Source organism: Podarcis melisellensis, assembly GCF_964234715.1.
Source record: "Podarcis melisellensis genome assembly, chromosome: 7".
NCBI classification, from domain to species: domain Eukaryota; kingdom Metazoa; phylum Chordata; class Lepidosauria; order Squamata; family Lacertidae; genus Podarcis; species Podarcis melisellensis.
Genome location: NC_138539.1, coordinates 22,141,446 through 22,155,592, shown reverse-complemented (window position 1 = coordinate 22,155,592; position 14,147 = coordinate 22,141,446). Strand labels below are relative to the sequence as shown.

At 43.7% G+C, this 14,147-nt stretch overlaps 1 protein-coding gene and 1 long non-coding RNA gene across 2 annotated transcripts; both read left to right on the top strand.

Annotated features, from left to right (window-relative positions):
- The first annotated feature begins 3,430 nt into the window (after positions 1-3,430).
- Positions 3,431-6,939, top strand: LOC309374534. The gene is made up of 3 exons (XR_014170619.1): positions 3,431-4,375; positions 5,015-5,100; positions 6,367-6,939. It is a non-coding gene; the product is annotated as an uncharacterized lncRNA (long non-coding RNA).
- An 800-nt stretch (positions 6,940-7,739) lies between these two features.
- Positions 7,740-13,715, top strand: CTHRC1 (collagen triple helix repeat containing 1). The gene is made up of 4 exons (XM_081919514.1): positions 7,740-8,403; positions 10,900-11,121; positions 11,582-11,798; positions 13,292-13,715. Exons 1-4 carry the CDS (start codon positions 8,251-8,253, stop codon positions 13,432-13,434), a joined length of 735 nt encoding a protein of 244 aa, XP_081775640.1. The 5' UTR covers positions 7,740-8,250; the 3' UTR covers positions 13,435-13,715.
- The last annotated feature ends 432 nt before the right edge of the window (positions 13,716-14,147 follow it).

Genomic DNA, 14,147 nt, shown 5'->3' with positions numbered 1-14,147 from the left:
GTCACAAACTGTGTTGTGTTTGAAAACAGCTTGGAGCAGGGCCAGCTCTACTGTTAGGTGGAATCAGGTGGGCACCTTGGGCTCCAAGTCCTGGGGGTGCATGTGGCAGTGAAGTGTTGTCTGCTTAGAGCTTTATGTGCTGCCCTGCACCTCTTAAGCCAGCCTGCTGTCCTCAAGTATGGTAGACAACACCATCCTGATACATTGTGGAAGTAACATTCAACTAGTAGTCCGGTCAGCTTCTGCATCTTGTCTTCTGCCTCAGGCAACCCTAAACATGAGTGTTAACCAAATTTCTAAAAGCTAAGTGGCTAAGAGCTTAAGTGCAAATTACATTCCTGGCTGAAGATGGGAGACCCATTTTTCCAAATGTTAAGGCTTCAATTGTGGCCATCTGTATGCTTCTGGAAAGTTCACAAATAGATTATTGTGGAGAAAGCTGTTGCGCTATTTCTCTCCAGCTTGTGTTATGATATACTGCCATCTGAATTGTAAGATCCAGATTTTGCTACCATCGCTAGTAGCCATTGATATGTGGCAAGCATGAGTACCAACTTCAGTAAAATTTTGGGAGGCAGGTAAGCCTTCCCCACATACAGTGTTATCTTGGGTTAAGTACTTAATTCGTTCCAAAGGTCCGTTCTTAACCTGAAACTGTTCTTAACCTGAAGCACCACTTTAGCTAATGGGGCCTCCTGCTGCTGCCGCGCCACCGGAGCACAATTTCTGTTCTCATCCTGAAGCAAAGTTCTTAACCTGGGGTACTATTTCTGGGTTGGCAGAGACTGTAACCTGAAGCGTATGTAACCCGAGGTACCACTGTACTCGTTCACAAGATGCAGTGCATGAGCACCATTTGAATGGCAATGCCCATCAACGCTTTTGGGGGGCAGCCTCCTCAGTTATTTTATTGGGGGGTGAAGGAGTTGGCTCCTATGATAGAAAGAGTTCCATGTGTTATTTATACTCTCTGAACATTCATTATTATTTTGCCAACAAGTTTCATTTCATGACTTTCTGTTCATGTGCACCATCACTAATCTTATAAATTTCTGTCATATTTGCCTTCCTTATACTTTTTTGGGGGGGGGAATAAAATTTAAAGTGGCTACTTTTATGCCACTTTTTGCAGAGAACATATTCCACTTCAACCCTGATAAATTTTAATTCCCCTTCCTTTTTTTTTTAATAAATATTTATTAGAGTTTTTAGAAAAAAGAATACAATAGTAATAAACATTATTGCTTTGTTTTAACAAAATTTCATGATATCCTTGAACTTCCTCACGTCTCCCGCTCCCATTTACATCTTTAATAAATTTTTGTCAAGCAAATTATCATCTTATTTCCAAATCTATAACCACTTGCTTAAATACCATAAAATAATTCTCCTACTAATTGTTTCTCTTAATCTCTCTTATCATCAATTCTTAATCTATTTTAGTGATGGCCAATTATTTATAACCAAGCATCCTTCTTAACATTCCACTAAGTCACAATATTTCTGCAGGTAAGTCTTGAATTTCTTCCAATCTTCTTCAATCCTTTCTTCTCCCAGGTCTCGGATTCTGCCAGTCATTTCCGCCAGTTGCATATAGTCCATCAGTTGCATCTGCCATTCTTCCAGTGTGGGTAGATCTTGAGTTTTCCAGTTCTTAGCGAGTAGTATCCTTGCTGCTGTTGTTGCGTACATGAAAAATGTTCTATCTTTCTTTAACACCTTCTGGTCGACAATGCCCAGAAGAAAGGCCTCTGGTTTCTTGGTAAAGGTATACTTAAACACCTTTTTCAACTCATTATATATCATTTCCCAGAAGGCCTTCACTTTGGGGCAAGTCCACCAGAGGTGGAAGAATGTTCCTTCATTTTCTTTACATTTCCAACATTTATTATCAGACGAATGGTATATTTTGGCAAGTTTAACTGGGGTCATGTACCATCTGTATATCATTTTCATTACATTTTCTTTCAAAGCATTACATGCAGTGAAATTCAACCCAGTGGTCCACAACCTTTCCCAGTCCTCAAACATAATGTTATGCCCAATGTCCTGTGCCCATTTTATCATAGCCGACTTAACCATTTCGTCTTGCGTATTCCATTTCAGCAGCAAATTATACATTCTTGAAAGTACCTTAGTCTTAGGTTCTAACAGTTCTGTTTCCAACTTCGATTTCTCCACCTGGAATCCTAGCTTTTTGTCACTTTTAAAAATTTCCTTAATCTGAGCGTAATGTAACCAGTCTCGCACTTTATCCTTCATTTTCTCCATACTCTGCAATTTCCAATTGTCTCCGTCTTTTTCTAACAGTTCCCAATATTTTGGCCAGTAGGCTTCCATATTGGGTCTTTTCCAAGCCTTAGCTTCCAAGGGTGAAAGCCACCTTGGAGTTTTATTTTCCAATAAGTCTTTGTATTTTGTCCAGACATTAAACACTGCTTTTCTGACAATATGGTTCTTAAAGGCCTTGTTTATCTTAGCTTTGTCATACCACAAATATGCGTGCCAACCAAAAGCATTGTTATAACCTTCCAGATCTAACACGTCAGTGTCTTCGAGAAGTAGCCAATCTTTTAGCCAACAGAAAGCTGCGGCTTCATAGTACAGCCTTAAGTCTGGCAGGGCAAAGCCCCCTCTTTCCTTTGCATCTGTTAATATCTTAAACTTGATTCGGGGCTTTTTGCCCTGCCAGACAAATTTGGAAATATCTCTCTGCCACCTCCGAAAACACTCCGTTTTGTCCACAATTTGCAATGTTTGAAACAAGAACAACATCTTTGGCAGCACATTCATCTTAATGGCAGCAATTCGGCCTAACAAAGAAAGCTTCAATTTTGCCCAACTTTCCAAGTCTCTCTTAATTTCAGACCAACATTTTTCATAATTATCCTTAAATAGACTCAGATTCTTGACTGTTATATTAACCCCTAGGTACTTTACCTTTTTCACCAATGATAATTCTGTTTCTCTCTGAAACCGTTCTGACTCTGTATCTGTCATATTTTTCCCTAACACCTTCGTTTTTTGTTTATTTAGCTTAAATCCTGCGACCTGTCCAAAATCATGTATCAGTTGTAATACTCTTTTCGTACTAGATTCTGGCTCCTGCAATGTCAAAACTAGGTCATCTGCAAAAGCTTTAAGTTTATATTGTTTCGCTCCGACCTCAATCTCCTGCACCAGCCGGTCACCTCTAATCAAGTTCAGGAGCACCTCCAGGACTGAAATAAATAACAGAGGGGAAATCGGGCAGCCTTGTCGTGTTCCTTTTTCAATTTTAAATTCTTCCGTTACCACATTGTTAACTATCAATTTGGCTTTTTGTTCTGAATATATTGCGTCAATCCCATTTTGAAAACCCCGCCCCGCTCCCATTTCTTTTAAATTTCCCTTCATAAATTTCCAAGAGATGTTGTCAAAGGCCTTTTAATTCCCTTTCCTACACTGCTTTGAGAACTCTGTGCAGTCACACAAGTTCTGCAAGCTCAGAACCTGTATGACTGCACATACGTAGAGCAACATGCTGCGGTAGCATTTTGGCAACCAGCCAGCCCCCCAGGGCATGACTCCCACCTTCCCAGTCAGAACACATTTCATTGCTGCCCCAGCAATTTTAATTGCCATTTTCTGCACTATTCCCCATGTGGCATAATCAGAACTTGACAAAGTACCCCAAATGAACATTTGTATACTGATAAAACTGCATTAGGATTCTTAGCACTCAAAGTGCACTGAACTTTATAATACAGTACTGAATTTGCTTTATTCATTGCTGTAAGATGCTGTATTCAACAAGCTTTCCATAATGATAGTGCTATGCAAAGTTCAAACCAGCAAAATACCACCAGTAAACCATGGGTTGTATCCCACTGAATCGATGGGTTCAGGGAATGACTTGTGCAAATGCAATCGAATTTCTATTACCTCCCCCACCCACTGCCCCCAAATCTGCTCTGGGTTTCCCCTCAACCTCTCCCCTCCCCAAGCAGATTTGTGGGCATTGCGGCAGAGTGAGGGGGAAGAAGGAAGGGAAGTTCGGCCGCACTCACAGAGGTTCTTCTGTGCACACAGTGATTTTGTTGGCAACAGCCCCATGTTTGTTGGTATTTCAAGTCTGTGTAAACATCTTCTGGTAAGAGAAATAATTATAATGTTTCTTCTTTGCAGCACCTCTTTAAAACATAACCGTAGCCACCAGCAAAGAGCAGGAGGCAGCAGAGGATGTTGGTTGTGCTTCTGTTTGAAATGTTGTGACCTGTTTCAAAGCAAAGTGCAGGGCCCCCCTTTCCCCCTCCACCCAGACTCTTTCAGCCAGCGGTATGAAGTTTCATCTAGACTTTCCTTCCAATTCAGCTGCTTCAGCAGAATGAGAGAGGTAAGCTTAGCTTTCTGCAAAACACTGAAAGTGAAGCGGCCAAATGGGATGCAGCATAAGATTTCTCTTTGAAGTCTGACCACCCACTCTCACTGGAGCATCTCATTAAAATGCCACATCACAGGAAAACTGAGCATCCATCAGCTGCCACTGGGTGCTGTGCTCAGTGGTGCTTTGAAGAAGCTCGGCTGCTTTTTGTTTGAGCAAAACTCTTGCCAGTATTCACATGCAGTATTCACATGCAAAACCCCACAAAACAAAAGTGAGAATTTGGCATCAAATGCAACATGGCTTACAGGAGCTTTATGGTGTGAAATCCTCCTATTGCATTTTTATTTCTCTTCATTATGATTCTGTTCCTGTTTTCTTATACTTTTTGAAATGCAAGAAAGCTGGGTACTCATAAGAATCTTCCACCTTATTAATCTGAATCTTTTTGGGTGAGGGTAATTCCGTACATAATGGGATTTCTGATCTGTACTTAACACTGTTTGAGCTTTATTAATTTGATATACCCATGGAAGAGGAGAGAGCAATATTTTTCTTCTTCTTGCCTAAGTCAATATAGAAATGTAAAGGAAACCAACTTCCAGCATTTATGCAAACATTGATATACTGATGCATGTCTGTTCTCTACAGCTGGGCTTCTTAGAACTAATAACTTGCTGGAGGTTGAAGCTGAAAAGACCTGGCCTATGACAGTACTATAAGTGAGGGGAATCACTGTAAGTAAGGTTGGAGCCTGTATGTGTACAGTTCAAATCATAATTCCTAAAAGCAGCTGTTGTGTGATTTTATGGTAACTGAATAACAGTGATGTGCACCTTGATTTGTTTGCAGGAAGACTTCTAATATCCTATTGAATCCTAATATCATACTAAATTGTATTTAGGCCCATTTATAATGTAATGACGAACCATGGTTTACATGCTATGGGAACTCATTCTAGGTATGACTGATTTACCCAGATTAATGTTCAAAATTGCAATTAAAAATTGCATTTTTTAATTTGTTTAGCTGAGTGCCCCACTGTTCAGATGGGAAAGCTGAATATAAACATGTTAATGGAAAATAATACAAATAGGCAATACAGATGTCCCTGGAGTCAGGAACAAAGCTTGTTAAGATACACATAGAGATGAATCACAGCCTACCTTTCTTTATACAAATGTTTATATGTGTATGCATATGTGTGTTCCACTACAGTGTTTGGTAAAACAGTTTCTATAGATTGAAGCTGCAGGGCATTTCCCTTGTAAGTCATGCACTGTGCATTTATGTGCATAGGGTTTAAATATTTCCAGATGGATTGTGTCAGTGGCTTTAATGGCAAGTGGGCAGGTCCCAGCAAGCCTTCTCAGTAACAAAGATAAATGTGTACAGTGAAGTTCAGCTTCCTGGCAAGCAATTAAATGCCTTGTCTCTGACTCAGAACCACAGGCATTTGCCAGCAATTAACTGGAGTAATGCCAGAGAGCTCACAAATGATGGTATATATATATATATATTGGCCATTTTAACAATTGTAACAAAAAGTAGGAGTGTGTGGGGATTGTCATCAAAGCAGTGATAAAGAGTCGTAGAATCTACATTCCCCAAAGTGGCTAAGTTACTTCATTATTTGGTCAGGGTTCCTAACTCAGTGCTGGTTTCCTAACTAGGCATGAGGTGGTGATTCAGAGCAGGGCTGGTTTTGGCTGGAGTCAGTGGCGTAGCGTGGGTTGTCAGCACCCGGGGCAAGGCAAGTAATTTGCACCCCCTAACCCGTGGATTTGCGCCCCCTAACCCTAACCCCCAGATGTTGCGCCCGGTGCGGCCGGGCCCCCCCGCACCCCCACACTACGCCACTGGCTGGAGTTAGTTGTGGGGGGAATGGAACTGTCTTTTGGCTACCTCTTTGGTCCCACATCCATATCTAAATACTGTACGAGACAATAATTGTCAGAAATAATTGCCATTAGATATTGTGGTAGCTTTGTGTCTTAAAATAGCTGCAGAGGAAGTGTAACCTTCCAATGGAAAAGATAAATATTCAAACAACTCCAGCATGATTCCTCCAAATGTGGATGTAGTACATGACACGTAACCATTTCATGGATTTGTCCAACCCTCATTTTAAGCCATCCAAGTTGGTCCCCATCGCTACATCTTGTGGGAGTGAGTTCCGTTGTTTAACTGTATGTTATATGAAGAAGTACTTTTTTGTCTGACATTTGTTTCTTCCTGCTCTAACTATGATTTTGCCCTTTGCCAGTTCTGCTGATTTTGACTTTTGTACGGTGGAAGCCATCTTATTCTTAGAGGTGAGGTATTGAAGGCGCAACTGCTGATGGAAAAGTAAGGAGACACTTAAAAGATATGAGTGTGGCTGCACAAGGAGCTTACAGATGAGCTGAGATAGAAGAAGAGAATGCACAAGAAAGGGAAGAAAGGAGAAATGATGGAAGAGTAGTCGACAGCTCCACGGAGAAGGAGGGTCAAAGCTTGGATAAACTCAGGGTTGCAAGAGAATAATTTTTAAGTTTATTTTCGGCTACGTTTGAGGCAAGAGGAAGAATAAGCAAATAGTAGGTTGCTTTTGAATTATGGTGCTGGAGGAGACTTGAGAGTCCCATGGACTGCTAGAAGATCAAACCTATCCATTCTTCAGGAAATCAGCCCTGAGTGCTCACTGGAAGGACAGATCCTGAAGCTGAGGCTCCAATACTTTGGCCACCTGATGAGAAGAGAAGACTCCCTGGAAAAGACCCCGATGTTGGGAAAGATGGAGGGCACAAGGAGAAGGGGACGACAGAGGACAAGATGGTTGGATGGTGTTCTCAAAGCTACCAGCATGAGTTTGACCAAACTGCGGGAAGCAGTGGAAGACAGGAGTGGTCCTGTCTGAGTGGTCAGGGCTGGTCCAGGGGGCCACGAAGAGTTGGACACGACTAAACAACAACAACAAAAGGTCTTTTGAGAAGATTGAGAAATGCTATTGGGTTACAGAGAAGAGGGAACTTTTCAACACCCACTTTGCCTCTGTCTTCACCCAGAAGGAAAGCAGTGCCCAACCTGGTAATTAGAGAATACCGGTAAATGGAAGGAGGGAGCTGCAGCCCAATGTCTACTCTACACAACGTCCAGATCAGGGATTTCGTTTGCAACAACTTTTAACACTGCATCATCACTCTGTGCAGCCACCAACAAAAACGCGCAACCACAGGGCAATGTATTGCATGTGAGTATTTATAGCAATGGAGAAATCAAAACATTCCAACCCTTTGTAATGGTTATCTGTTGGTAATGCAAAGGGGGGTATCAGCAGGCAACTCTCTCTTTCGTGCTAAGGAAGCCTGCGTGGGCCGGGCTCCTCTCGCGCATCCCGCAAAGCCAAGAGCGTTGCATCTGGAAATGCAAGACCGCTCTCTCTCCGCAGGCGGATTCCGGACAAAGAAGCGGCTGCGTTTTCCTCGCCTGGCTTGCATCCAAGCAGACGGCTCCGGGGCGAGGAGGGAGATCCGGCGGCGGGGCAGTCAAGCCGGGCGCCCCCCAGCGGCCAGTCTTTGCCAGCGCCGGGAAAGCGGCGCCGCCGTCGAGAGGCGCAGAAGTTGCCTTCTCCCCTCGACTGTGCGGCGCGCTCCCTCCATCCTACCTCATCCCCTTTTCCTGCCTCCGTCCGCACGTGGCTGGGGGGGGGGAGACCCCCTGCCTTCTCCGCCCACCCCTCTCCCTCTCCCCCTCCGCTTAGCCGGGCGGACGCTGCTGCGGACTGCGCATTCCTGGCCGCCCCCCCCCCGGGGAGGGACTGAAAGGCTCGCTTATGCGCGGCGCAGACACTGCCCGATTCATCCGCGCCTCGGCTCTGCCTCCCGCTCGCTCTCTCCGCCAGCGCCATGAAGCTCCTGCCTCCCTGTCCGCCTTCGCTGGTCGCCTTCGCGGCGCTGCTGCTGCTGCTGGGGGTGCTGTCGGCGAGCCCCCCGGCCGGCCTGGCCGAGACCCCCAAAGGCAAGCAGAAGGCGCTTCGCCAGAGGGAGGTGGTGGACGTGGTGAGTGCGCAGCGAGGGCGCCGCGATCCCCGGAGGGGGCCGCGCAGGGTCTCGGGCTGCGGTGGGTCGTGGGTGGCATGGAGGCAAGCAGCGATCCCGAGAGGGCGCACGCATTGCGTTTTCCTCGGGGCAGAGGGATGGGGGCAGAGGCGTACCTTAGGTTCCCTTGCACCCTGCCCAAGGAGCTGGGCGCTCTGCCATTCCAAGCCAGAGTGGAGAGGCACCATTTTGGCGCCCACTGGGTGTCAACTTGGATAAAATATGGAGGGAGGCAGATAAGCCCCACCCCACATAATTGATCACAAGATGCGTCACACACATCATTTGAATGGCCTTGTCCATCAAATGGGGGGGGGGGGCTAGGAGTTGGGCCAGCACCCTTGGTGGACAACCTTTCCAAACCCTAGATACACCCCTCAAGGAGACCTCCTGCTTAGCCCTCTTCTTGGTGTGCCACTTCCAGTTTTACTCATTTATATCCCACCATAAGAAGCAGCAGCCTGGCTGGTAAAGGTAAAGGGACCCTGACTGTTAAGTCCAGTCGCGGACAACTCTGGGGTTGCGGTGCTCATCTCGCTTTACTGGCTGAGGAAGCCGGCATTTGTCCGCAGACAGCTTCCGGGTCATGTGGCCGGCATGACTAAGCTGCTTCTGGCGAACCAGAGCAGCACATGGAAACGCCGTTTGCCTTCCCACCGGAGTGGTACCTATGTATCTACCTGACATGACGTGCTTTCGAACTGCTAGGTTGGCAGGAGCTGGGACCGAGCAACGGGAGCTCACCCCGTCGCGGGGATTCGAACTGCCGACCTTCTGATCGGCAAGCCCTAGGCTCAGTGTTTTAGACCACAGCGCCACCCTTGTCTTGGCGTGCCACTTCCTGTCTTACTCATTTATATCCCACCATAAGAAGTAGCAGCCTGGCTAGATCAGGCTAAAATAGCCCAGCATCCTATTCTCCCGGTGGCCAGGCAGACACCGATGGGGGGAGTCCAGGAGCACAGGGGACTGCAGTGTGATTTCCTCCAAAGAACTCAAGGTGGCCTACCTGGTTCTACCTTGCATTCTTCAGGTCACCCTCACAACAACCCTGCAAGGTAGGTTAGGTGGCTGACTGGCTCCAGGTCACTCAGTAAGCTTCTTGGCTGACTGGGGATTGAGCCCTGGTCTCCCAGGTCCTGGTTGATGGGTCTGACCTCTGCACCATGCTGGCAACAATCGATGTGTAAGAAGAAAAGAATAAGCCAAGCCCCCAATGTTTTCGAGCTGCTGAATAAGATTAAGAAAACAAACCTGACAGACACAATACTGGAAAAGGAGAGGATGTGGGGAAGGAACAAATGAAGGAGCATTATTATCAAACGCAGCTGGGCGGAAGATGCAGTCCGCAGCCAGAATTCTACTAGTTTCTGAAAACTTGCAAAGATCCTTCTGAATGTTGAATGGCTCTAAAGCCACATTTAGATATGATGGTGCGCAATTAGAATAATTTACCAGTGCATGTGTTCCGTTTCTAATTTAAACTGGGTTGCCTGGGCGTCACATCCAAAAGCACACAAGGCTTAATGTTGCTGACGTTAAGCAGTTCTGGGTTTGGTAAGAAAATAACAAATAGTGTGCGAGAGAGGCACCATCTAGCAGGGGCCATACTGCAACAGGATGCTAATGTTGCATACATAATGTGATGCCAGGTTCAAACAACACTATGCAGATAAATCCTTACTGTTTACCTGGCATCATGTTTAAATAAAGCTTGACTGATGGAAAGTAATATTAAAGTCTGTAGATGGGGTGGAATGGGAGCTGTGCTGTGCTCATTGTTACAACTTGAGATCTCAAGGGCTGTGTACTTAAACATGCAGATGTTTATTCTTCATCCAGTGTGCTTCCACCTCTCATTTGGGAAGCGGTGTACACCTGATGCTATCTAGCCTGTTGTTTCTTATGAAATACTGCATTTTTATGCATTTCCCCCCCAAACCAGCTTTGGCCTACCTGTGTGTTAGACTGGCAATGCATACAGCCTTTCTCTCTGCTAACGTAAAACTCACAGCTGCCTGCAGGGTTGCAAAAGAGACAGCTGTGTAATCTGCTGTGGTGGGACATTACGGCTGCAGAGGATGAGTAATCTGACTGATCTCCGCCGCTCTTTGTTATTACTCACTGAGCATGAATATTTAGGGAAATGGTTAGTGGGTTTCTTAAAACATTCTTCCTCACTCAAGCCATTCATTGCCACGTTGGACACAGAAGCAGAGCTGGCCTTGGTAAGCTGTGGCTGTAACTCGCCACATTTCTTTAAGTAATATGTCCATTGGGGAAAGCAGTGCCTGGTTTATGTGTGTGTATACGAGACAAGCCGGGGGAGAAAAATGGTTCCTTTGCAACAACAAAATGTAATAACCAATGTGGTTATTGGTTTACTGTATCAAGCTCAAGCATCTATATATATATATAACTATGTGTCTATAAAATGGGAATAATTTTGATTTTCAGTATAATGGGATGTGTTTGCAAGGACCTAATGGTGTTCCTGGAAGAGACGGAAACCCTGGTGTCAATGGAATTCCTGGAACACCTGGGATCCCGGGTCGAGATGGACTAAAAGGAGAAAAAGGAGAATGCATGAGAGAAAGCTTTGAGGAGTCTTGGACACCCAACTACAAACAGTGTTCATGGAGTGCTCTGAACTATGGCATAGACCTTGGAAAAATTGCAGTAAGCAAGTACCATTGCATTTATAATGTATATTACAGCAACAGAGGTGGGTGAGGGTACAAAGATGTGGTGATCATTCTTTTCCTTATCGCTTTGGCTTCCTTATTCCTAGCATCCAGGGCCTACCTACTGCAGTCAGCAATCAGAGATCCACTTAAGGAGGCCCACTGAGGCATCTCAAATGACTGATGAAAGATACTGTAAGCAAGCTCTGGTATTAGGATTTAAATATAAAAATCTAGAGCAGAGGACGCAGAGGATTGCTGGAGAAGGGATGCTATTTGTCTAACTCTATAAGAAATAACCAGGAGTCTGTTGCACTTTAAAGACTAACCAAATTATTATGGCATAAGCTTTTTGAGGCAGCTGTCCCTTTAAGGTAGTAACTATTTCTTTTTAAATGACAAGTCAATAAATAATCAACCACTTAAACACACAACTTTTTCTTGTTTTGTAATAGGAGTGCACATTCACAAAGATGCGCAGCAACAGTGCTTTAAGAGTCCTCTTCAGTGGATCACTTAGACTCAAATGCAGAAACGCTTGTTGCCAGAGATGGTATTTTACATTTAATGGAGCTGAATGCTCTGGGCCGCTTCCCATTGAAGCTATAATTTATTTAGATCAAGGAAGTCCGGAATTAAATTCCACCATTAACATACACCGCACTTCTTCAGGTACGTATCAAGATAATCTTGTGAGACCAAGAAGAATTTCACTGTAAAAATTCTGGGCACATGTGAGATGCAGATGGCGTTACTTGCCTGGTTCCCTGTAGAAAATAAACACAATAATAAGGTAATAGGTACATCAGAGTTTTCCTTTCTGGTGATAAAGAACTAAGGTTTAGGATCAGACAGATGAGAATCAAACCTCCTCCAGGCTTAGACTCACACAGTTATAAGCTAGAAAGTATAGAGATATAAACACTGTCCTGTGAGCATTCCATTTGGAGAACAGCCTTTACCAAAGGTGTCATGCGCTTTGAAGACACTTGAACTCAGGACAAAAGGAAGAAATGTGCTAAGAGGAAGGCATGCTTGGCAAACCCTAACCATGATCAGTTATGGCCCAGAAACCTATGTCCCCACTATGGAAGGATGTTTGGATCCAGAATTGGCCTCCACAATCATTTATGAACTCACTGTTAAAACTGTGTTTATGGAAGACAATCTTACTTGGCTACGAGTGAATGCCAAAGAAGAAAGTATAGAGATATAAATGCAGCTACTAGAGCCCAACTCTAGACACCACCTGGTAGCCCTGCATCTGGAAGGAAGGTTGACAGAGCGTAAAAGCCATTAATGTTGCCCCACAGCAAACTGCTAGTGATGGCTGATCCATTCAGCTTCTTCCCTGAATTGTAGGATGCTATAGCAGAAAAACATTTGTTCCAGAATGCAAAGGTCAGAAACTACACCAATTATTGTCCTTTAAATTTGCTCAGACACACAGAGTATGAGTAGACAACTGAACATTGTTAAAGTTTCCATTAAAATGAGAGCACCTTCTCACAGAATATTGATTTTGTTTACTGACAGCTATAATTAGTTGATGGAGATTTTTTTTTTAACAAACAAAACCAAAACCTAAGCACGGGGCCGTTTCTTCCCAAATCACAATGAATGGTTCTCCTCTTTTTTTATGTCTATAATATAAATTTTGTTAAGAATAACATGAAATAATACAAACAAATAATGGGTATTGGTCACCAGATACAAAGCAAAATAAAGTCACAATGTGTATAAGGCAGAAAATAACAGCATTTTAAGTAAAATAACCAAGCAAAAAAGATTTATGAGTTATAAGGGGTCTTGATTCCTCCTGGTGACAGTTAATAAAAGAAATAAACATGAACTACAGTAATCAGCACCAAAAGTGGCTCTTCTCTTTTTAAAGATGCCAGTCCTTTGGAACTCCCCGCCTATTAATTGTACTGTTGCAAACATCCACTAAAACTTTTTATTATTTCCATGCAATTCTGTGTGGACATACAAGGGTGCATCCAATGCTAGTCCTACACAGAGTAGAACCATTGAAAATAATGAACATGATTAATTTTTGAAAGTAATAGAGGGGTGATGGGAGGTGAATCAAACGGTGCCTGGTGGGCACAGGTTCAATCCCTCTGTTTTGGGTGAAACCACTATGCTTTTTGTCTTTCATACAGTGGAAGGGCTTTGTGAAGGGATCAGCGCTGGCCTGGTGGATATTGCTGTTTGGGTTGGTACTTGTTCCGATTACCCACCTGGAGATGCTTCCACTGGATGGAACTCAGTCTCTCGCATCATTATAGAAGAACTGCCAAAATAGAGCTCTTTCAAAGATTCTCTTCCCCCTTTGACCACTTATATTTCATACCTTACATATTAACTCCATGCTTTAAATCTACAGTTTTCTATGTTATCAAAGTACTTGACTATAACGCACAAGCTTGTTCTACAGAAAATATCTGTAACCAAAGGATTTCTCTTTTTTAAAGTATAGTTTATGGGTTTCTACACTTTCTGGATTTATGTACTACTTTTGTACAATTTGTAAACAATTCTTACATTTGTTAATAAAGACAATCTTTTAGAAATAGCCAAATGAAAGGAATTTTAATTTTTGTGATCAAACAGAATTTGCTCACGCCTACACCTACTACTACAAATCAGTACAGTTTTAATTAAAATCTCACCAACTTTGCATTGAAAGGGGTGTGGGTGAAAAACCACTTGTAATGTTAATATAGTTGAATTCTGATTGCTTTCTAGAAAATAGTTACTTCAGGCTTAGGGGCTCTGATAAGCATTTGCACACTCTTCCTTTTTCAAGGCAGGGCAAGGCCACAGGTTCATTCCTTTCTGTATGCAAAACTTCAACCTGCAGTGTAGTGAATGGCAGTGATTACTCACATAGGAGCTCAGCCCATGCAAGCTGAAATAATACATGGAACTTTTGCTGTAAGCGAAATGGAAGGTCAAGCTGAGTTAGCAGCACCAATAAATCTCACAAATACATGTCACCCGCTCAAAGAACTAGCT